Below are 24,387 nucleotides of genomic sequence, written 5' to 3'. Positions count from 1 at the left end.
CAAAAAAAGGGGGAATGCCTGGTGCTATCTATACCCTAAGTCATTTGACACTATTAGAAGGATTTTATATATTTAAAGATATGAAGACTTGAAGATTTTATCTATTTAAGGATATGGACCACAGACCTGAACTGAGACAGATTGTTTCTCCTGTTTGTTGGTTTTCCCACAGTTCTAAAGTTGAAATATTTCCTGTTTGTAGAGTTAAGTTGTAAGTTTGTAACTTCCAAGTAATAAGCCTGCGGCATGCCATTTTGAGAACTTCTATAGTTGGTAATCCCGCCTGACAGCTCCTGGGAATGAATATTACAACTTCAACCATTTATGGGATGCATCACTGGCTGGGAGAGGCTAGGCATGTTGAGTTGGGTGAAATCATTGGTGTCATCATAATGCCTTGTGAAGGCTGACCTAGAACAGAGGCTAGACAGAGTTAAAGAATAAAGTAGGTATTTATTGGAAGGCCTCAATCGATACACCTTTGGCAGCACAAGAGCCCAACCAGGGCTACACCCAAGATGAACCCAAAATGGTCACAAAATGGATGACCCATCATGAGGTCTCTCACTTTTATAAGTTCTGGTCCCTTAGCATATTGGAGTTAATTGTCCAGTTATAGTTTTTAGTTATGAAGTCCCAGCCTTCTTGTTTTTCTCCCTTCACTCCACCATTGCTTATGCTCTTGGGCCTGAAACTTGGATCAGTTGTCCTTGGTCCCAAGTTAAGAAAGAAATTTTTTTGTCTAGCTACTCTGTGAAGACAGCTTATCATCGCTTAATATGAAGCTCAGAACTACACACTAAAAGTAGGTATTTATTGGAAGGCCTCAATCGATACACCTTTGGCAGCACAAGAGCCCAACCAGGGCTACACCCAAGATGAACCCAAAATGGTCACAAAATGGATGACCCATCATGAGGTCTCTCACTTTTATAAGTTCTGGTCCCTTAGCATATTGGAGTTAATTGTCCAGTTATAGTTTTTAGTTATGAAGTCCCAGCCTTCTTGTTTTTCTCCCTTCACTCCACCATTGCTTATGCTCTTGGGCCTGAAACTTGGATCAGTTGTCCTTGGTCCCAAGTTAGGAAAGAAATTTTTTTGTCTAGCTACTCTGTGAAGACAGCTTATCATCGCTTAATATGAAGCTCAGAACTACACACTAAAGCAGTAAAGGATCTCAAAAACATAAAAGCTAAAGCCTAAGACATCAATCATGCTGTCTTGCAATCCTGTCTGCAAGGTGCCTGCAGAGGGATGACAAAGAACACTTTCCATTTTTTAAAACAGAAAGGGGGAAGTGTAACAGCTATAGCTGGTCTATAGCTGCCCAGATAATTTGGCATAGCAGATACCAATTTGACCAGCCTGGCTTATCAGAGAGTGGAAGTAAACAAGCCCCTGGACACAGTACTGATAGGTCAGATTCCAGTTCAAACTGGGGACTTCAGCCAAGCCCTCTGAACTGCGAATGGAATGGATCCATATCATTGGCCAGTGGGAATGTGAAGCTCCTATAAAAGGCGACCAACAATAAAATCTGGCTGTTGCTGCATGATCTCTGTGTGTTCTTGTCACATTCCTATCTCCGTCATCAGAGACCAATATTAATGTAATTTAAATACCACAGGTCATTTCTGCAAGCTGAGATTAATTTTCTTACCTCCAGATCTCACCTCAAAGTTTGGCCTCTTGTGTAAGCTCTGGATCTAAGCTCCTTCTGCAGCCAACAGAGAAAGACAGGCATATCTAGGTGTTAGCCCATCCTTCTGAAGAAAGGCACTTCAAAGAATGACCCCATATCTAGTCCTTAGTCCGGACAAGTTCAAGAGAAAAGAATTTCAGCTTTCATGTTTAAGTTGACAGAAGTCATCTATGTCTCTGCCTACACTGCAAATGCAATGGTGTCAGTCAGTGAGTTCAGGGCCATGGCTAAGATGTTCCCTGTGTGACCAACTGTAGGAGAACAGTTTTATTTTCATCATGCTGCTGACAGAATGGTAATGCACACAGGCCTTTAAAGTAGTGCAGTTTACGGTCCCATATCTACAAGAAGGAAACTACAAATACTGACAAATGCCATAGCCTTTGGAAACCTCTGATACCTCTAGGAAAGTCCTGAATTCCTCCATTCATGCTGGGTTTGGCTGAGAATGAGTTAGTTTTTCCCCCAGTAGCTAGCACAGTGTTTGTTTTATTTAGTATTAGAATAATGTTGATAATATATTGATGTTTTAGTTGTTGCTAAATTGTGTTTTGCTCTAAGTCAAGGACTTTTTGTCTTCCCAAGCTGTGCCAGTTAGCAGGGGTACAAGAAGCAGGGGGAAGTACACAGCGAGGACAGCTGCTCCAGGCTTGCCAAAGGGATAATCCATACCATAGAATGTCATGTTAAGTAAATAAACCATGGGCAGTTGTCCAGAAGCTGCTGATGACTGCTTGGGGTCAGGCTGGGCACTGGTCAGTGGATGGTGTGCAACTGTGTTGTGCATCACTTGTTTCTCTGCAGTTTTATTCCTCTCCTTTACTACTACTACTACTACTACTACTAGTATAATAGCATTTTATTTGAATCATTAAATTGTTCTGATCTCAGTCCATGAGGTTTACTTTTTTGTTCAGATTCTCCTTCCAGTTGAGGTGAGGGGGACTGAGTGAACAACTGTGTGTGTGGAAATTGCTGACTGGGGTTAAACCATGGCACATGCCAAGAAAACCAAGTGCTCAACCTGTTAAGAGTTGTGCAATTCAACCAACATGGACACAATGTGAAAACATGGGCATTATGTAAGCAAATTTTCAGATCCAGAGAAAAGTTTAGTTCTGTAGCCCACCAGATCTCCTGCTCTGTAAATCCACTATGTAAATGCTGACAGCCTCAGGACTTCTATAACTGTAACTTTATCATCAGAACTGGACTGGGCAAAAGTCCACATTTCCTCACTTCCCATCTTCATCTGACATGCCTTCTGTGCTCCCTCTGCAGTTCCCAAAACAGAGCTGTAATGGAACCCAGCTTCCCCACCCCTGGGAGATGTAGGATTTCACTGCATAGCCATAAGCAGCTGCTTGTCCTCTTGCAAAGTAGGATTAAATAAGACATCTTTCACCCTCCTTGTACCACTGAAAACTTTCAATCCCACATGTAGCTGGTAATAGGGAGAAAATCCAAAACATAACCATAGAATGCAGCTGAATACTAGTGATATCAAACAAATCCATGTGAATGACCCTTGCAAATGTGTAATAAATTTAGTTACGAAAAATTAAATTGGAGTTTTACCAGAGCTACTTAGCTTTTTCATTTTATACTTTATATTACTTGTCATAAGGTTTGAAAAAGCTAAATGATTTCAACCTTTGCTATTTAAAATGAGCATTGATTTTTTTTTCTCTTCTGTGTTTTGAGAAGAGACAAAACCAATGCTAATGTTTTTATCCAGGAGGTTGTAATGGCACAGTTGAAAAGCGAGCTCTTCTCAGACTGCATTGCAAAATTGTGTCATTCCTTTTTTGAAAACAAAGCAGAGGAGATATTGTTATATTTTCACCTCCACCTGTTGCTGTATTACTCATGGACAAGTTAGAAGCTTCTGCCAAGATCTCTTCTAATCCTTCAAGTGGTTCTGTCTTGCATGTGTACTTTGAAGTTCCTATTGCTTGTGTGGAATGTCTATACTTGATGTTTTAGACATGTCTTAACATATAAATTACCTGATTACAAGTCAGTGCTGTTCCAGCTACCTTTCAAAGGGATTGCTGCCAGCCACATTTAACCCCACTGGGCTGAGATTAACTAGAAGACCTAAACTTCAAGCTGTATCTTTGCATCTATTTGCTTGACTACCCATTCCACTGGTGAAAACAGTAAGCTGGTTTTTCTTTTCTCTAAAGGAACAAGATTTAGGCATTAGGTACAGCCTATTTGTCTTAGTTCCCCCAATAAATTTTGAAATGTTGGTCAATTTTAATAAAATTTACTTAGTGGAATATGTCTCAACATAATACATTTCTGTGCGTCCTGTGAAGGAAAGGCAGTTGAGCAGTAGTGACGAAAAGGCTCAAAAATTAGTTCAGCTCTCCTTAGGGATTGGCATACAGCAGCTTGGTCTCAACAAGCCTTCAGAAAATAGTTTCACTTGTCATTTCTTACCTCTGGTACTCCTGCCTCCCCTGCTTTCCCAGTATCTGAGCCATTCACAGCTCAGCTCAAGATAGGAAAATGATACTGCTACTAATTTAGCAGATGGGGAATTGAGGCACAATATGATTGAAATTCAGACTTTCACAGGTATTTATGCATGTCTCAATTGAAATCTGATGGTTTGGATTTACAATAATTTGCCCAAGGTCATACAAGAAGCATGCAACAGGCCTGGGAAATTATATCCATGGTTGCACTTTGCTCTTTGGACCATACTTCCTAAATGGGATGTAGTAATTTCAGAATTGCACCTTCCCAGCCCCCTCTTTGGTGGGATACCAGTCTGCTGTGAATAAACACATCCTTTGGTCCTCATGGCATGCGCATCAAAGCTAGATACTCTTCTAGACTGGCCTCTCAGGTGCACTGGCACAGTGCAGATGCTGTACATGTCTGCCCTTCAGAGCTGTGGGATCACACAGCACAAAGGCCACCTGAGCACACAGCTGCTTCCAAGTGTAGCAGAAATTTTACTGTTAAAGGGGTAATACTGCCTAAAAGGAAGGCATGTCTAATTAGCTAAAGAATTTTTCAACATAACAGCAAGATACTGATCATTAGAAAAATAAAAATGTCTTGAACTTCATTTAATTCCACCTGGTCTCTTCCCACTCTGACTTGTTTTATTACCTGTAGATAATTTCTTCTGGATTTCCACATGTCTTCTTTTTCAGGTAGCATTGTGTAGCTCTGTAGCTTCAAGAATCTTTTACTTAGGATCACCGAATACAAATAAGAATGCTCTACAAATGATCTACAAAAACAAAGAAGAAAATGAACATTAGAATGATCACTATGAAGAATGAATACCAGTTCCTGATGCCCCGTGGAGTACACAGTTTGATGACAGACCTATTTCCAGTCTATTACACTAAGAATTTCACAGTTTTGAGAACTCTGGAGAAAGTTAGACGAACAACTCACCCACCCTACATTCAGTGCTATTTCTACAAAAATCAAAATTTCTTATTTCAAGCACTTATTTTTCCAAATGACAGAGTCCACAGCACAAGTAAGGCACATTCTGGAACAATGGATATATCTGTTCTGGTATAAAGAAGCGTACTTGCTCACTTTAGGTAACACCTACTAAATAGAACAGAAGATATCTGAAGATTTTGGCTTCCTCAATGAAAATTTTAGGCACAAAATTACAATTTCAGGAAGTAGATCACTGCCTCACAAAATATGGAGCTTGAGAATATACTTAGCATAGGAATAAAATAACAAACCAAGACTGAGTTACAAGTGTGTGATAGAAATTGTTACTAATGGAGGAAGACAAAATAAAATGTTTGTAAATGGGAATGCTGGCTCCAGCTGGCTGACAAGTTTAACCACTAAGTGCTGTTCTGTCACCAGTAACAGTGAACACTTGTTCCCACTATGCTGTCCTAAAGAACAGTGCTGAGTAGAGGGTAAGAGAATAAGTAGTTTTTCCATCAACACAACATTGATAAATATCAGTACAAAAACCACAGGAGAAACAATATTTTCATTTCAAATTTGAAAAAAATGCAGTAGAAAAATGTGAGGGCTGTGTTTTCAAGAATACTAAAAACTAGCGACTAGCAGCTCAAAAAAAGGGCACTGTCTACTCTGTGCCCTGAAAAACCTGCACACTGGTCAGCACTCATCTTTCTAATCAGTTGTGAAATTCTGGGCTGACATGACAAAATCCACCCAAAGATCTTAAGAGTGCACAGATGAATAGTGTATTCTCACAGCACTGTACTTAGTGAACACAAGCCATAAAATAGATAAAGGGGAAAACACATCCCCTAAGGTCCCAAACTTAGTGAATATTCTTGCATTACTTAACATCTTCTGGGCATTTAAAAAGAAAAAAAAATACTAATTACTGCTCACAGTACCCATGAGACAGGATTAAGCTGCATATAGCATTTTCAATAAAAACCCATGGCCACGCAAAATTCTTCTCGCTTGATGTTTCACTTTAAACTCAAAACAATCCAAACACATGGACATTTTGAGTGAATCTAAATCTTTATGATATATCAAAGCACATGAAACTAATGTTGTTATGTGAAACCATGTGGAAATGAGTTTCACTTTGTGTAAATCCCAGTACCAGAAGAGAGTTAGGAGAGGCGTGTACTGTATTTATCAGACATAAACCAGAAGAGGATGCTAGCAGAAGCTACTGTGAAATGGGACTTTCATACTAGTTTAGTTAAAATACTTAAGATCTTCAAATAATGAAGGTTATTAAGAATTGCACAAACCAAAAATATTCTTATTACCTCTGTTGAGAGGAGGTTGCACACACACACACACACACGTGTTGGTGGCAGATGTGTGGAATGTCTTGGGCTGCTTTTTGGCCCCTTCTGATTCTAATTAATGGAGGGACTGGTGGATTATGATGTGTTTCATATAAATGCTTCATAAGAGAGGTTTATAAATCTCAGTGGAGAAGTCTGTCTCCACTGACTAATATCTTTACTCAGCAGCCTGTATTTCTTCAGAATAAAGACTAAAAGTGGAAGAAAAAGGTTCTCTTTAAGCTCTGTATCACCAGGAGGAAAGGATCCTTTTTCATTTGCAGTAAAATTTTACTTTTTTTGGGGAAAGGAGAAAGGGGAAAGTAATACAGACCCACAGATCCCCTCTCCCAAGGTGATTCCACCAAATGGTTGGTTAGACCTGGGTTCTATGAGTCATCCTCCTCTTTCTCAGGCTGCACAAAAATGTAGGAAGTCACTGGGCAGGTAACCTGTTCTTCTCTCAGCTGGTAAATATTGATGCAGGTGGAGGACAGATTGGAATAATCTAAGGAACCTTCCCAATAATGGTGCCTGCCTTGCTGACAACAGGCACCAGGCTGGTGAGGCAAGAGGAGCGTGAGGCCAGGGACAAGGCCAGTGGGACACAGCTGGCCACTCTCCCCCAGCTCCCACGAGAGTGAGGATGACTGGGGGGCTGCAGCATCTCTCTTATGAGGAGAGGCTGGAGGAGCTGGGCCTGTTCAGCCTCAAGAAGAGATGACTGAGAGGGGATCTCATCAATGTCCATCAGTATCTGGAGGGAGGGGGTCACAGGATGAAGCCAGGCATTTTTGCTGGTGAGAAGCAGTAGGACAAGAGACAACGGGCAGAAACTGACGCACAGGAAGTTCCACCTGAACATGAGGAAGACCATCTTTACTGTGTGGCGACCACACACTGGAACAGGTAGCCCAGGGAGACTGCACTCTCCCTCACTGGAGATATTGCAGAACTGCCTGGATGCAATCCTGTGCTTGTGCTCCAGGATGACCCTGCTTGAGCAGCGAGGTCGGACCAGCTGTCACACTGTGGGCCCTTCCAGCCTGACCCGTTTGTGATTCTGTGAGACCGAGGCCGCAGGAGGAGCTGCCCCCAGTCAGAGGCTCCGCTACACAATCGCCAGTAGCAGCAGCAGCCCAGCGGGACCGATCCCGGTGGCAGGGACAGCCCTCGGTGGCAGGGACAGCCCTCGGTGGCAGCCGCGGCCGCCGCTGTGCCCCAGCCCCGCGCGGGGGGGGCGGGCTCGGCGCCCCCCGGCCCAGCCGCTCCATAAAGGAGGCGGGCAGGGCCGGCCCGGCGGGAGGGTGCGCGCTCAGGGAAGAGCCGACACGAGTGGCGGGGAGGCGGCGCGGAGGGAGGGCAGCCCGGCTGCGGGAAGCGAGGCTCCGCGCTGGGACTGGTTCCTTCGCAGCCATTTTCCGTCCAACCAAACAGCCGATTTGCGGAGGGAGCCAACCAGGGCCGCACTGGAGGTTTGTGCCTGGCTCCGGCCAATGATTGGTAACCGGTTGCACTGCAGGCTCGAATGAAATGTCCGTCTCCCTCCCCGGGCCCCGGCGCTGCCGCCGCGCCGCCGCCGCGGGCACCAGGAAGTGCGGGGCTGCCGCCCCGGGCCCCGCACCGGCCGCGCGTCGCTTTATGCGGCCGGAGCGGGGGGGGCCGCGCGGCCAGGAAGCCGAGCGGGGGTGGGCGGGCGGGGAGGGGAGCGGAGCGGGCGAGCAGGCAGGGAGGGAGAGAGGGAGGCAGGCGGCAACGAGGGGGGTGTCGGCAGGGACGGTGGGGCGGCTGCCCCCGCCGCTGTCCCGCTCTCTCCGCGGGGCCCTCCTCGCTCCGGCTCCATTTTGCGGCCTAGGCAGGGATGGGGGCAGCAGGCGGAGCTGCCCCGCGGCCGGCGGGCATCCCTCACCGCCGGCTGAGAAGCAGCGGGCACTCGCGGGGCGCACGGCCTCCCGCCATCCCTCCGTCTGCGCTCCGGCCGCGCTCGCTGTGCCCCGGGGCCGCGGCTTTGTGGCGGCCGCGCCGGGCGGAGGGGGCTCCGCGCTCTTTTGTGTCCGCCCGCCGAGCCGCCTCCCCTCGCCGCGGGAGTGAGGGGCCGCGACCCCCACCACACCCACGGCCCCTAGCCGGGCCGAGAGTCGGGTAGCGGCGCCACAGCGGCCCGGTCTCTCTTCCCGGTCCCCCCCGCGCCGTTGTCGGGACCGAAATTTCCTGGAAGGCTTGGTGGTATTTTGCAGGGATGAGGAGCGTAGGGTGAGGCCCCGGGATGTGGTGCCAGTACGCGGCTGGCCGTGCGGGCGGCAGTGCGAGGCCTTGGTGGGCTGCACGGGGGCCCGGCGGACGCACCCGGCCGGCCCCGGGCAGGTGCGGGCAGCGCGGAAATCACAGCCAGGGTGACCAACAATAAAGTTGCTGATTAACTGAGGACTCGTCGTCTTGTGCCATTTGTAAACAAGGGGTCACGATAGACGAGTTACCTCTCGAACACAGGCCAGCTGGGTGCCAGGAAGGCTTGGAGGCTGTTGTTGTAAGTAGGAAGGTGTCACCCTCGCCTCAGCGCTAGCTGCGTTTGCATCATTGAAGGGCATGAAATCAGGAAATGGGATCGATCGGCTCGCAGTGGCACAGAGGCAGCTAGGTGGCTGCCTGGGTGGCTGTCCTGTGACACACATGACAGATGGGAGAGAGACGGGACTCTGCCATTATCAATATCTGCACAACTTTTCGGTGTGTGGGAGGTGTTCTTGGGCAGACCTGTGTGTGCTAGCCACTGTACTGCCTCCAGAAATTAGGTAGTTGGTGATACTGAAGAGTACTGTGCAGGTTATTCACGGACAATCCTATTGGAAAACCACAAAAATTCATGTGTTCTAGTAGTGTTTCTGCGGCTATGATATATATTCTGCAGTACAGCAGCAGTACAAAATCAACTTCTAGCTTTACCAATTTCTTTGAGGCTTAACCAAAAAGATTTTTTTCTGAAAAGAACTGTCAGATAAAAGCTACCTAGTGTACTTGGGTTGCTTTTGGGATGGCAAAATTACTGATAACAATGATCTGAACATTTTTAGGCAATGAGGAACACAGAAATCTGTGTTTCAGTCCATTCATTGACTATTTCCTTGGCATCTTGGTAGATGGCAGTTACTGTCAATGAAAAAAAAATTTCAGCTTTCTCAAAAGAAGCTCTGGCAAAATGATCGGAAAAAGGAAAATGGCAAACACCACTTTGGGCAGTATTCAGAGTCTGGCTTTAATTGGCTTGCAGGAATGGAGAAATTGTATCCATATATAATCATTAGCATACTGTTCCTAAACAATAAGCTAGTGCTTTCTTTTTTTCTTTGCTTATGTGGCCTGTGGCATGACAGTTGCAAAGTAAAGGCAAGATCCATCTACAGTTCTGTAGGACACCCAAGATGGCTCAGTCTGAGCTGTCCTGAGGCCTGTGTGAGTTGCTTTTGTGCTGTGCATTGAGCAGGTGATTATACGTCATCTTGGCTGCTGGTATTTACAGCTATGGCATTATATTGGAAGAAGTTAGGAGCACTGGATGTTAATCTTTAGACTTCAGGATTTGACAGTCACAGCAGTTCAAAGCTTAACTCTTATTTGTAGTAATAATTACATGAAGGGAGGCAATGTTCAGAAATTGAATGAAAAATAATGTTTAAGATAATGTGAAGATATGAAACATTAAACACTGAAACTTTGAAAGTCTGGTACCTTGTTTTGTCAACATTTAAAAAAGGTTTGCAAGGTTCTTCCTTTAGTGCTTTCAAATATAAATCTAATGTTGCTCCACCTTTACAATTTTGCTAGGAAGAAGCTTGACTTAGTACTGAGTTTTGCAGTAGTGTTTTGAAGAAACTTAGTATATGGAAATCGATGTTTAGTGGCAGGATGCTTGTAAAAAGAGCAAAGCATGGCTATATATGCCCATAAACAATATGGGTAAATAACAATGGTAGAATAAAAGCAAGTGTCAGCAAATTCAATAGTTTTGGCCGAAAATAGGCTGGTCTGAAGCTAGTTCAGTCTGCTCTGAACCAGTTTTGTAAAACTCTTACTTGCCCTGTTGCTTGAGAGGAAAAAAGCTGCTTGGCGTACTTGAGTTACTACCTCAACAAAGGAAAAATAACCTGCTTTAAAATGTTATCAAACTTCTAAAAGGAAAAAGACAGGATTTATGGATTGCTGCTTTAATAAACAGATAAGCTTAGTTTTTTACAAGAAATACTAGAAAAGTATCAAAAACTTACTATTGAAAGGTGATACGGGGATTTCAGTCAGGTTGCTGAAGGAAGGAGGTCCTAGTGCAGTGTGTTCAGCACTGCTTGCCTTTTCCAACTTCTGCAAAAGCAATTAAACTGCCTCAATTCCTCTGCTCATCTTGTTTATTTTCTCCTCCAGCTTCTCTCTTCTACTACCAAAAAAGAGAAAGTGTGGAAACTCCATTTCTCCTGCTTGCTCTGTATCACTGACCCTCTCTTTCTTGATGTGAAAATGCATGCGGTATTAGTCCAGCGATATATATTGGAGCTAACAGTGCTTGTGGATATTAGCCAGCCTGGGAAGGAGCCACCAGCTGCTCTAGCAGAGCTGGATCCACGTGGAGGGGCCTGTGGTCAGTGGCACTGGGGCTTGTAAGATAAGGCATAAAGTTGATAGAGTGTTACATGGAGTGGGAAGGTGTAAAGGTGGCAATGCCTTCTCTGGATTTCATAAGAGAAAGTTTCCTCCCCATGGGCCAGGGGAAGGATTCTGGTACAGCCCAGATGCTAATGAGACTTGGTGACACTGTCTGGTCCTCTCAGCATCAGTCTGCTTTTCCCAGTGTTATTCTGCTGTGGGGGAAAACACTGAATGTAAGGGATTAGAGAAGCCTGAGATGGAGGCAGAGTGCAGCATCTGGTTTTGTTCTAGCTGTGTGCGAAGGGGTTTAGCATTATATTTTTGTGTGTCTGCTGGAACAATGTCCTGTGAATGCTTTCACCAGTTGGTATTTCTTATATACCTGCAGGTGAGAATTTAGTGGGAAATTAGGGTCCCCAGAAGTCACTGAAAAATAGAAGGAAATTGAAGGTGTATTTTTAATTGAAAAATCTTTCTGCTTAACAGGCAAGGGTGCAGAAAGCTCAAATAAAACTCTGTGTCTCTGCTATGTACTGATTCACAGCTTTACATCTCCTGTGACAAGATGTGGCAAAATGAGTGATGTGGTTACTACCTACAGCTTTAGTTATTGTTTCTGCCCTGCTTCTTTGGCAGGCATGACTGCATGAAATGTGTACCAAGTTCATTGCCAATCATTTTCTACTGCCCCTCTCATAGGGTAGCAATTTTGGGAGACAGGGTGAATAAATACCACATGAAACACTTCAATCACAAGAGGTTTTTGGTTTCCATTAAGGAGGTCAGTTTGTCAGTCATTGCCAGATAACTTCCTCTTTCTGAAAACAAAAATCTTGTTTCTTCAATTTTTTTTTCTTCTTTGTTTTTGTTTTATACTGATCTAAGCTTTAGTCCCTTCTTCTCAGTGCTAGCAGGCTTGGGCTTGTATTCTTCTATTGTTATAATTTAGCTGAGCCACTGATATTGACTGCACTCTTAAGAGAGCTTATAAGATTAAACAGGATGCAAGATTTACTTTGAGATACTGATGTTTTATTAGTTTAGTATAGACATATTATAGGAACAGTCTGAGTTATGGGCAGCTGACAGGAGCAAATTTTTTTAAGCGTCCTCAAGAATATTTATACCAAATGTCAGTGTAAACATGTGTGTTCACTCATGTGCCTCTTATCACTGAACCTTCTTTGATGCTCTTGAAATGTTTCTCTTATAACATATTTCTTTGGTTAATTTCCATGCATCAAGTAGTTTGTATATCCCTAGTAATATTCTTTTTTTATTAGAGAGAGAAAAACCAAACAGAAAGCCGCTAACAGAAAGCATTGTGCTGCAGCTCTGTATTCAGATTTTTCTTTTGCAGTGTAGTGCTGAATGTTTATGTCCTGTACTTGTTTACTTTCCCTGGTTGTTGATAAAATCAGATAGTGGCATGGTCATTTTAGAGACTGACATGTCACTTCTGATATGCTTAGCTCTCGGTCTTGATTCAGTCCATGTGTATGCATGGAGGAACTTCAGTGTCTTCCTAGCACTGGAGGCTGAGGATAATGTACAACCTGTAGTAATTGCTTCCTGCAGTTATGCACTGCACTTGCTGCTGGAGGACTGAGGTGCTGGAAGCCCTCCCTCGTGCAATTTGGCAGCCACACAGAGGTAGGAGATGCTCTCGTATTAAAAGGCACTGCAATGTTTGCATCCTGAAACTGCCATGCAAATGTGATGTATAATATGCAAATGGATACTTCTCCTTAAAGCAAGTTATAACAACTCGGCAGTCTGAAGCAAAATCTGAGAGGAAAGTTCTTGCTCACCTGAACCTTTTAGGATTATATCTCCCAGGATTTTGCCTGTTCTAGCATCTACTTCCATCTAAAGTAGTAGGTCTTCCTACTAAATGGGCCAATATAAGAATTGTTGGCCTTTTTAGTCTCTCAGTGACTGCAGTTAGTTATGCGAGGTGTTGTTTCTGTGTTATATTGGACTGTTGCTTTTTCCAGAGCAACTTCACAGACACAGAATTTAGTTTGTGTCATGGTTTTAGTGGGTTTTATTGGTTGTTTGGAGTGTTTGTTTAAAGGAGGGAGATTAATTAGCAACAGTGTAGTGAGAAGAGTGTTTTCTGAACATTGTTATATGTGTTACAGAACTTATGCTGAGCTTGACAATCAGATAATATGGTGATTGACTGGAGTTTTGAACATCTGAAATGAAAACTGTAATGTGTGAGCATGTAACTGTTTGTTATGAGATGACTGGGATAGCAGTGGTCACATTTTCCTGCAAGGTCATGTTTGTCATCCATCGGGCTCAAAGAAATACTAGTAGGGTGACTTGGATGGCATATTAATTACAGTTGCTATATTCAGATGCCTGGATCTAGATTTGAATTGAATGACAACTCTGGCTGAGTTCTTCCATCAACTTACTTTAATTGAAGTAGTGTGCTGAGATCCCCTCCGTCCCTCATGGTGTGGTCAGCCGGGCTGTGGAAAAGGCTTGTGGGGCAGCTGTGCCAGCTCTGCCTGTGGTGGCCTTCAAGATGTGGCTGGAGAAAACCCTGAGTACCCTGCTCTGAGCTTGGAGCTGCCTTGCTTTTAGTAGGGGCTGTAGTGGAGACCTCCCACAGTCACTTCCAACATGAATTACCCTGTGGGCCTGGATCAGGACCTGGTTATGCTGAGCATTATGCAGAAGGTTGTTAGTGCTGTCCCTAATCTCCTGTCCCAAGGTTGTCCTGGCAGCTAAAAATCTTTCTTCAAGTAATACTGACAGAAGTAATTTCAGTTGATGTTAAGCTGTCAGTGCCTGTTTTCTTTATCTGAGTCAGATCTCTGTTTTTTTGTTGCAAACCTTTTCCTGTCAATTTTGCTAATCACTATTTTAGATTCATAGTGCTGATAAATGTCCACACAAATTCCCACTAATGGAGAAATAATACATCCTGTAAGTAGATCTGGAAATGTGCACGCAGAAAAAAATAGAAGCAAAGGTATTACCTTGAGAATGCATTAGTCTAATATGACCAAAATGTCTGTAGATGCAGCAGAGATTTGAAAGAGACTCAAGCAGGAATTGTCTTTTGAAGGCAAGCTGGGCTAATGAAAGCAAGGTGATTTCTTAGTGTTGCTGGGTCTTGGCAATAAAGATTCAGATGGAGTAGCCTGCAGGAGAGGTGAGCAGAAACCAGATAGTTATCACATCATGGCAGAAATTTGAAGAATATTGCAACTCTGGATGAAGGAAATAATTTATAAGGAACGTTTCACAGAAGAATGGAAAAAAAAAAGAGGGAAAGAAAGATCAAGGTATTTAAAATACCTTGTACTGGGGCTGGTAAAGATTGAGATCCTGAATTAAATTCCAGCAGGGATCAGAGAGCCAAAACTGAGAAGAAGATTACCAGAAAACTCTAACTTAATTTTGGAGGTAGCTTTTGGTATTTACCAGACTACAATTTTAATTGTTTCAAAGTGCAGAAGGGAGAGAGAGGCACAATTCTCTTAATGATGTGTGATGTCAGTTTTGGTGATCATGACATGCAGGATTGTGATATCCTTGCATTGTCATTACAGTAAGCTGAGTAAGGAAACTGCAGGCCCTTTGGGAGATTGAAAAGCAAAGTTAAATCTCCCAACAAAGAATCTGCAAAATGTGGACAAAGTGAATATATGTGAAGGTTGGCACACAGAAGGTTAATGCCTAAAATACTCCCCTTCTTTTGGGTAGAGCTGCTGTGTAAGAAGTGAAGCTGGTTTACAAAAGCCCAGCAAAAGGGACCTGAAATTCTTTATATAAGTGTGTGTAATATTCTGCGCAATGAAGAATAGCTGGAATAGTCTTTTTCTCTTGGGCAGCTCCTAAGGCTCCATCCAGCTGTTGTTGGAATGTGAGCAGTGCTCGCCTTATTTGTGCATCTGTGGCCACTAGCAAAGTACAGATTAGTGGGAGGTTTAATGCTCATATTTCTGGGTAGGTGTAAAAATAACACAACATTGCTTCTCTCTCTCTCCCCCTCCTTCTCTCCCTCTTCATGGGTGTGCAAAAAAGTGAGTTCTGTGGTCTCACTGACAACAACCATGTGATCCTTCAAAGACACCAAGGTACTCAGTGGGTGTGGGATCAGTGAGTGAAGTCAGCTGGGCTCTGCCTCTCCAGGGGATGTGTGTGTAGCTTGTCAGTAGGAAGGAGGGCAGCACAGGCTCTTTTGGCTTCCCTTTTTCTCTTGGCATTTAAGTTACCTATTACACTGTGACCACCCCCATCTCCAAACCCTCATGAAGAAGTCTTCTTGTTGGCCACCACATCAGAACCTTTAGAGAAGAGCACCTAAGGATGCCCAGAGAGTGAGGCAGGGCAGGACCAGGTAATGCTAAAATGTGACTCAGAAAGCACATAGGAGTAACTGGTGTCTCAGGGAGGATGAGGGTGCAGAGCTGGTCCCATGGTCTGGCTAGAAGTTTGTCAGTGGGCTTGACAAACCAACATGGAGGGTAAAGGTGAGTGAAGGATGCATTCTGTGTAGGAACTAATGGGTAAAGCATTCAGAGAACAGGGGGCTGGTATAGGTTTTGAGGGTTGTTCAGAGACACCTTACATGTTCTGGTCAGACTTTCATGGAAGCTATGTGCTAGATAAACCAAATGATTCTGTGCATAGCCTGTGCCTCTGGCTGAGTTTTTTGAAAAGCCTCATAAAACAGTTGAACTATTTCCACTGTCAGTAAAACTCATTAATGACAGTGAGGATACTGTTCTCCAATAGCAAAATATTTATGCTTTGTATAAAGGGATCTCGTAGTTTGTGCTGGGTTTGAGTAATAGCTGCACTTAGTGATGTAACAATCGCACCTGAAAGGTTTCCTTCTTCTGGTTGTAGATGGATGGTGACAGCTCCACAACAGATGCTTCTCAGTTAGGAATTGCTGGAGATTACATTGGTGGCAGTCACTATGTCATACAGCCTCACGATGGTAAGAAGTGAGAGAGTAAATGCTACTATTTCTCTGCATATGTGTGTATACATATATTTTCTTCCAGTACTTGCATTATTCTCTGTTATCTTCTCTCAGGCTAAGAATTTGCTATTGTTGTTGTAATGCCTCACTGTATAAAGCATTTTCTGGAGTTTGAAGCGGGGAGGTTGGATTTTTTGATGTTGGCACAGAGACCTGGAGGGGATGACAAAAAAATTGACCTTATAGGAAGCAGTTTGTATTTTGACATGGCATTAATAATGGTTGTTGATCAGCAGCCATGTACACTTCTGTGCATAATGTGATAAAATGCTATCTTTATAAAGGTACCCTGATGTTGCATCTATTTTTAAAATTATTTCTATCATGTTAAAACACTGTGCTTTCAAAGGTCTTCATCCTTCAGTGTAAGGCTTTAAACTGAATTATTGCCTGCTGTCTATCAAATACAATTTCTGTTAACTTTTCTTCATTTCATTAGACACAGAAGACAGCATGAATGATCATGAAGATACTAACGGCTCAAAAGAGAGTTTCAGAGAACAAGATATTTATCTTCCAATTGCAAATGTGGCAAGGATAATGAAAAATGCCATACCCCAAACAGGAAAGGTAATACTGTTGTCTGGTAAAGAAAGTGTGTTAATGAGTTTTATTCCTTCCTCTCAGTGAAGTTGAGCTGATTAGAACAAGATATTTTTCCAAATAATGCTGGTTTGGTGAAGAAAAGTATTATAAAAGGAAAGGGAAAAAAGCCCCAGGAGCAGGAGGTGATTGAGACCAAGCCAATTTTTCTTAGATTTCTGAAAGCTTTTGATATCTGCTGTAATTAGAGTGTCCAGAACTGTTCTCCATAGGGCTTTCATGAGCTTTCTTGTTCTAAGGTGTGTTCTCTGAAATTGTCATAAAGGATCAGACTTGATGATAATCACTAAGAATATTTTCTATGCAATTGTCTTGAGAGATTTAGTCTGCTTTCATTGAGGTGCATAAAATTTGGAGTAAGTGAATAATATAAGTGGCTGAAATAGAAATCCAGTACTCATCCTGAAGGAGAGAGAATGGTTAGCCTTTCATCACCTGAATATTCACATACCCAAATGTCAAAGTGACCTAAGAAGTCTGCTTTATATCGTGGAGCAGATAAGGTCAGATATTGAAAGCCTTATTTATTTCTTACTTCTAAGAATAGACTTTTTAATCCATTCTGCTGAGCTGGTGATTGTATAAGTACTTCATCATTCTGGTGGTTTATCTTAAACCTTTGCAGGGCTCCTATGATTTGCTGTTTCTCTATTACATTCCAATACAATTCCAGCCACAGTAACATTTCCTCCAGCTAAAACTGATCTCTCTTTTTGGAGAACACTCTAAATAGAAGCAAAACATAATTTATTCGCATCTGCTTGTATTTTCATAGTGTTCAGGGCTTTCTGGAGATCTGGATGTTACATTTATAACTTTGCTGTGAAAAACTGTACCCTAGTCCATATTGTCATAAATTTTTAGTGATCAAGATGAGATTTTTCTTGAGAATTTAGCATATGGGATGTGGAGCTATCTTGAAAGATCAGGATGGTTTTTTGTAAAAAACTGCGAGGGAAGCTGCTGACTGATGACTTCTGAAAATCTCACCCTACATGTCTGAAAATATCAGAGGAGTTAGTGAAGACTCTGCACACAGTTATTGCTTCAATTTTTTAGGTTCTTCTCATGTGAAGAATAAGAATCTTAAGTATTATAATCTTCTTGTTGACTCCTGTCAGCTTCCCAAGTAATCATGAGTAATACTTGCTGTAATTTTAAGTCAGGTAAATGACTTTTGTCCAGCTGAAAGCTGTAATCAAATTTACTTACTTCATTCTTGCCAGGGGCATAGGTTGCTTCATTTGAATTCTCATGTGGTAGATTTATACCAGAATACTAAAGCATTAGAAAGACTTGCTGCTAGCTGTATATTCTAGTCCTTGAATCTAGGCAGGATAAAAATACTTGTCAGTGCTGAATTTGTGGGAATGTGATGGGGTAGGGTTGGAGCTACCAGGTCTCTTAAAAAGAAGGGGAAGTGGGCTGTGACATTGTAATGAACAGGTTTGAAGCAAGAAGCATCTGTGTGTGAAAGCCTGTATAGAACTTAGGACTTCAGGAGATCCTGGCTGTGCTGCTTGAAATAGTAAAACGTGGGTAAAATCACATTGCAGCTGGTCTTACATAGAGGAGTGAGGCCATCCAGTGGTTTGCTGTGCAGGTGTTGCCTAAATGGGTATTACCATTGGTTTTTGGGATGTTTCCTCTATTATTTGGTGTACTCTCTGGGGGGTTTGTGGTGAGTTTTTTCAAGTCTTGTGTGTTCATTAATGATTTTATGATACTTTTTTCCTTACTAGATTGCTAAGGATGCAAAAGAATGTGTACAAGAGTGTGTAAGTGAATTCATCAGCTTTATAACATCAGAAGCAAGTGAGAGGTGTCACCAAGAAAAAAGAAAGACCATCAATGGAGAGGATATTCTCTTTGCCATGTCTACCTTGGGGTTTGATAGCTATGTTGAACCTTTGAAGTTATACCTCCAAAAATTCAGAGAGGTTGGTATATATGGGTATTTGCTCATTTATTTAACCTGCTTGTGTTTATCCTTAGCTCTCTGTTGTTGTAACTGTATAATGGCTAACTTTCACAGTATCTCACAGCTCTTGGTCAGGGAGTAATATAATGTTTAAAAGTATTCCAGAGGATGTCAAGAGAAAAAGGACGAAGTAAGCATTTTGATTAGACTTGCTGATTCAGAGTAGTTAAAGCTTTCAACTGAATAAATGTTCTAATATATTGGTGGTAGTAAATTGCTCTGCTCTTTAAGGTGCCTATTAAGAATGTTTAATTCGATCTTTGGGTTCAGTCAGTATGTACTGACTGCATTCTCTGAGGAACTGGCCTAATGCCTATTGTTTGTCTGGACTTCAGGTCTGCAAAAGAAAAAAAACTGGTTTTCTCGTGTTGGAATAATGATTCACATGGAAAACTATCTGCTTCAATGGGTTTTTTTAAATTATTATTTTAGCCTGTCCCTCAATTTGCTTTTGATACATAGTACATGCTAGGTATGTGATTCAAATCAGTTAATTTAATTTAACCCTTCTCTGGCAGAAAGTGACTTTCTTCCTTTCAGCAATTTAGACCTTTTAAAAAAAAGGACATTGCTTCTGCTTGGGTTTTTTGTTCTGGTCTGCCTCCCCTGTCTAAATTGGCAGAACAGTAGATAAGGATGCTCTTCTGAGTTTTTGTTTTGTAAACCTGAGATTTTTTTAGTTCAGACTTGCTAACGATATTTGTTTTGCTGACAGCACTTGAAGCTTCCCCTTCCCAGAAGGTCATTTGCTGGATAACTGAGTAACAGGAGGTGTTATGTAAAGTTGGAGTAGTGCTGTGTGCTGTCTTTTTCCAGTTCTGTGTAGCAGTTGCACATGCTGTGATAGTTCTTTTAAAATGGCAAGTATTGCCTAACTAGTTCCAGTTCCTACCGAATAAGTCTGAAGTGGGTCTGTGATACTTTCATTCTTAATTGACCATTTTTGCAGATTATAGATACTGTGGTAGCAGAGTAGTTGGATTGGATTTTAATTGCATGGATGGCTTAAACAGCTTTGCTCATCAGTTTTAAATCTCCATTCCAGCAAGGGTGTCTTCAGGGTGAAATACTTCAGTTTTCTAACTGAGTATTTTGTCTGCAGCAAGCAGTTGCAGAGAATCTTTTTTTATGCCCACATTGTTTTTCTAGACGTTCTGATGTAATAGCATAGAGCATCAAACTTCAAACTTGTAAAACTGCATGCAGATGACTGGGGGCCTTGTCTTTCTATGCTGATATCCTTTCTGGCTGTAGTCCTTGATGAAAAGAAATTCCACATCTTGGTTGTCAGCTCTTAGTTTATGGTGATGGTGCTTGTGTGTGGTTGGTAAGCAAATGTTGCACATTCTTGGTAGGTGAGATTCTGTGATTTCTTTTAAATTCTCCTTCTGGATTACCACAGATTTTGAACTTTCTGCAGAGGGTGAAAAGCCTTTCTTAGAACCATACAGTCCTAGTGTGCCAAGTTTTTTTGTTTCAGGAATATGGCTAAGATAAAAAACACTCATGTAATATGCACGTTCTCAAATCCCTTAGAGTTTTAACAGTTCATGGGATTTCAAGCTCCAGCTGTTGCACTGTGACTCTTCTGCAAGTTTCAAACCTTGGCTAGAGCTCCTGGGGCTTTGAAAAAAATCTCAAGCTTTTTTTTTTTGCTCTCTTCTTAGGCAATGAAAGGAGAAAAGGGAATTGGGGGAACAGTTACAACTGCAGATGGTCTAAGTGAGGAGCTCACAGAAGAAGCATTTAGTGAGTAATACTTTTTAATTTATCATGTTATTACTACAGCTTTTATAAATACAGCACTTCTGTCAGGCATCAGCATTCGTACTTGAGGAATATATCCTGGACTAGTAATAGCTCATGTCAACTGTGGAAAATTTGTAAATGCATATATTAGTGCTTGTATACACTTAAACACGGGTTGTAATGAAAGGTGCAAACCTTTTTTTTCTTTTTCCCCAGTAGCTACATATTGAGGCCCCACCCATTCTACTTGCAAGACTCTTGGGGGAAAAAAGTAAAATGAACTCCTCTTGGTGACTTCAGGAGCTTATCTTTGAGAAATGAGGCAGAGAAGAAAATAATCTTTGTCTAATTCTAAAGAATTTAATATTTCTTACATTCAAAAGAATGCAGGTTGGCAGCTCGAAGGTGTAGGGTGAGGAGTGTCATGTACATTCAGCGTAGTTTTTCTTCCTTTTACTGTGGATTAAAGCCTGACAGTTTTTTGGGATTTGCACTGATCTTGTTGGTGCTGATTCTTGCATGCAGTCTCCACCTTGGCTTTTAAATGTTACGGACTGCTAATGTTGAACCTGATAGAAGAGGAATTAGGAAGCACAGCTCTCGTCCTATCTACTGACAAGATTTAGTTTTTTAAGTACATGATGAAATCACTGGTAAACCACCAAACTAGCAAAAATTCAAAGCCTGAGGACTAAAATGAGCTGCTCAGGATTGGAAATACACTTTGTTCTCAGTTTGACTTTGGCTGCATAAAACAGTGCAGTCTTCTCGGGTCTCTTCTAGCCTGGAAGAAGAGCTTATAAAACTGGCTGGAAATGAAGAATCTAAATCTAAATATTGCAAGGGTCCTTTGTAATATTTAGATTTAGATTCTTAATTTCCAGACCTTGGAGCCTCAGTGTGCTCTTTGAAAAAACTTAGGTTGCTGTGACTTGAAAAGAAATACTTTAAAAATGTCCTCACAGGATTAAGGGTGCAAATTAAGGGTGTAATACTGCAAGGTTGCAGTATTAAAGGAAAGTTAAAAAAAAAAAAAAAAAAAGGTTAAATAATCGATCCTGTCAAGTGCTGCAGGTATTTCCCTCCACAGGGCCAGCTATAGCTCTGTCTGGAATGAATGATGGTGTCACTGCAGCAGTAGCAGTGATAGCTGTGCTTCTGTGGCATAACCCTCAGCTCTTTGTGGTGGCCTCATGCCAGGGCTGGGTCAGGGACTGTCCATTAAGCTGTGTTGGATGTGGAACGTGCACATTGAAGGGCAGCAAATTTTGGACCTGCCAGAGCCACTCTCACTAATCTTAATGCATCTCTTGGCCTGAACTGAAGCAATTGAAAATTTGTTCAACGAAGGAGGAAGGAAAAAAAAAATAATAACAACCCCAAACAACCAACCAAAAATCTAATTACAAAACCCTCAAGCATCAACTTTCAAATGAAAATGGTTAGGATTATGCTGTGCTTTCAGAATTTTGTATTGGTTATACATCTTTTTTATATTTAGTAAGTACATGAACAAAGCCTCATTATTTGTGTCCTAGGGGAAAATCTGCTACAGTGACAACCTACAGTATAAGAGTTGTGCTGCTTTGCTTTCAAATAGCAGTTGTAAGGCACCTACTCTGAGTGTGAGAGCTCAGATGACGTATTGTGAAGGTCTACCTTGGAGCATTACTCTCTGTGTTTTCTCTCGGTATCTCAGAAGTACTTTTTACTCCTTTTGTTGGCCTTCTCTTTCCTCTGTGAAATCAGACTCTTCTATGTGCCCTGAAGGAGGTGCTGAAGTTGACCAATACAATGTCAGGCTCTAGCAGTGCCTTTTATTTTTTGTCATTGTCTATTCCTGTTCCTCTCTTCTGCCTTCCATGGGGCTTCCGTATTATGGAGTCCCTGATGGATCCCAGTTTATAAAGCAGCACAATGATTTGAGTTCCTCCCCCATGGCTATGCTCAAGTGCTAACTTTGTGTTTAAACAAACTGAATTCTCCAGGCTTGTTGGGATACTGAGCACTGGAGATGGCCTATTCAGTGGTCAGGGTGGTGAGCTCCACTCCATTTGCCTGTGTGCAGGTTCGGACATTCTGCTTACCCTCAGAGCAAAATCAAGTTGGATTTTATGTGTTCTGAATGGGAATAAACTTGTTCACTTGTAACACTTGGTAACAAGTGTGACTATACCAGTGTAGGATGGTAACTCAGGAGATTAATGGCTCTGTAGTCCTGGAGTGGATCACAGTTATTTAAAGGTGACAGACACATCAAACAAGGCTCTGTATATCAAGCAGTTCCTGCCTAATGTTTTTAAAATGCTCTTTCTTTCAGCTAACCAGTTGCCAGCAGGCTTAATAACTACAGATGGCCAACAGCAGAATGTTATGGTCTACACAACATCATATCAACAGGTATGATCCTGTATCTTGTCCTCTACTCTCCCTTCTGCTGCTAAAATCCAAACAATAGTTCAGCTGCTCTGTTCTGAAAGATGAGAATTAATTGTATTTAGTCCTTTGGCGGTGGCTGTCATGCCATTCCAACACTGAGAACTCATGACTGCTTGATGTGAACTGCTCTGCAGCTTCAGAAAACGTGCAGTGGAATGTAAGCTTGCATTTTCTTTCTCTAGATCTCTGGTGTTCAACAAATTCAGTTCTCATGATTTTGAAGAAAACTTTCCATCTGGGAACACGACACAGAAAACCTGTGCAACTCTAACGAAGAGGCAGTTTTAATGACTGGTGAAGAGATTTATCTCTTTGTATATTAAATAGCTGTAATGTAGCTACCAGAAGCTTGACTAATTGAGGTGTGAGTTCTGACTCAAATCTTTTTCATGATGATTTTAAAGAAATAATTGGATTTTAAAGGTATTAAAGTATTTTTGTTTTGTACAAGAGTTTGTTGCTCTGTATAACTCCTGTATGCATTGTATATTGCAATTTATTACTGTCAGAGATTTGTAGACAGTTTCTTATTTTCATATTGAATCATGTTACTTTTGTAATTCAGGTAAACAGCTGGGTTAATTCATGTTTACCCTTTGAATAAAATTGTAAGGGTAAAGTTCATTTTTGAATGCAAGTTGCCTTTATTATAAAGATTGAGTTAGTCTTGATTTTGTAACTTGTCTTGCATGACAACCTCAACTAACTTGACATGTCAGCTTATTTATTGAGATTTTGAAAGGGACTTTTTCCTCATGAAACTAGCAGCTCAAAAGAATTGCTGCAATTGTTTTTTCTAATGTAACTTCTGAATTTAAGGTTAATCAAAACCAATGAATGCTCTACTACATTTAGAGGTTTAGAGCTTATCAACAGTGTTAATGAAAGCACTGACTGTGAGATGCAGGTTTTCTTTTTTTAAATTTTTTTCAGTTGCATTAACTCTCCTTAGACTTACTTTGATGCTTTTAAGGTAGTCTTTCTGCTATTGAAATAACTCCTCCTTTTTATGTATGGCTTTTAGAATCCCAAAATTAGAAATCCAAGGGTAGGGGAATTTTATAGACCTTGTGGTAGAAGATCTCATTTTAACTTTTTACTGAAATGTTTTAACGTTTCTTGTGAGCCTGTGGGCACTCAAAAGTGGTAGTGACTTTGTGTCTGGGCTGCGTGTTGTGTGGGTGTGTATGTGCATGAGTGGCTGACAGCTGAACAAGTGATACAAATCTGAAATGGAAGACAGACTTCAGGTTTGCTGTCTCTTTCCTGGTTTTGCAATAAACTCTACTTAGGTAATGTAGTTCTATATATTTAGTGAGCTGTTCTTGGTAACATTGCTGTTTCTTTAATAATTGGGTGGGTAATTTTGGTGCCAAGTCTTAGCCTATTAGGGTAGGGGTGGGGGTTTTAGTAATATCTTACTCAGACTGGATTTTGGGACCTTCCGTATTTTTACTATTTCCAGTGGACTGAAATGTAA

The 24,387-nt window shown here is 41.9% G+C and overlaps 1 protein-coding gene across 4 annotated transcripts; it reads left to right on the top strand.

Moving 5' to 3' along the window:
* The first annotated feature begins 7,667 nt into the window (after positions 1-7,667).
* On the top strand, positions 7,668-23,531 carry NFYB (nuclear transcription factor Y subunit beta). 4 transcript variants are annotated; one of them, XM_041475310.1, is made up of 7 exons: positions 7,668-7,961; positions 15,997-16,090; positions 16,575-16,705; positions 18,481-18,678; positions 20,387-20,468; positions 22,789-22,868; positions 23,090-23,531. In XM_041475310.1, exons 2-7 carry the CDS (start codon positions 15,997-15,999, stop codon positions 23,120-23,122), a joined length of 618 nt encoding a protein of 205 aa, XP_041331244.1. In that variant the 5' UTR covers positions 7,668-7,961; the 3' UTR covers positions 23,123-23,531. The 4 variants fall into 4 exon arrangements, with proteins under 4 accessions (XP_041331244.1, XP_041331242.1, XP_041331243.1 ...); XM_041475308.1 differs by lacking the exon at positions 7,668-7,961 and adding an exon at positions 13,093-15,221; XM_041475309.1 differs by lacking the exon at positions 7,668-7,961 and adding an exon at positions 15,285-15,484.
* The last annotated feature ends 856 nt before the right edge of the window (positions 23,532-24,387 follow it).

This window comes from Pyrgilauda ruficollis, unplaced genomic scaffold (assembly GCF_017590135.1).
Source record: "Pyrgilauda ruficollis isolate IOZ18807 unplaced genomic scaffold, ASM1759013v1 scaffold349, whole genome shotgun sequence".
Lineage (NCBI taxonomy): Eukaryota > Metazoa > Chordata > Aves > Passeriformes > Passeridae > Pyrgilauda > Pyrgilauda ruficollis.
Note: the sequence above shows the minus strand (reverse complement) of the source record. Positions and strands in the feature narration are given on the sequence as shown.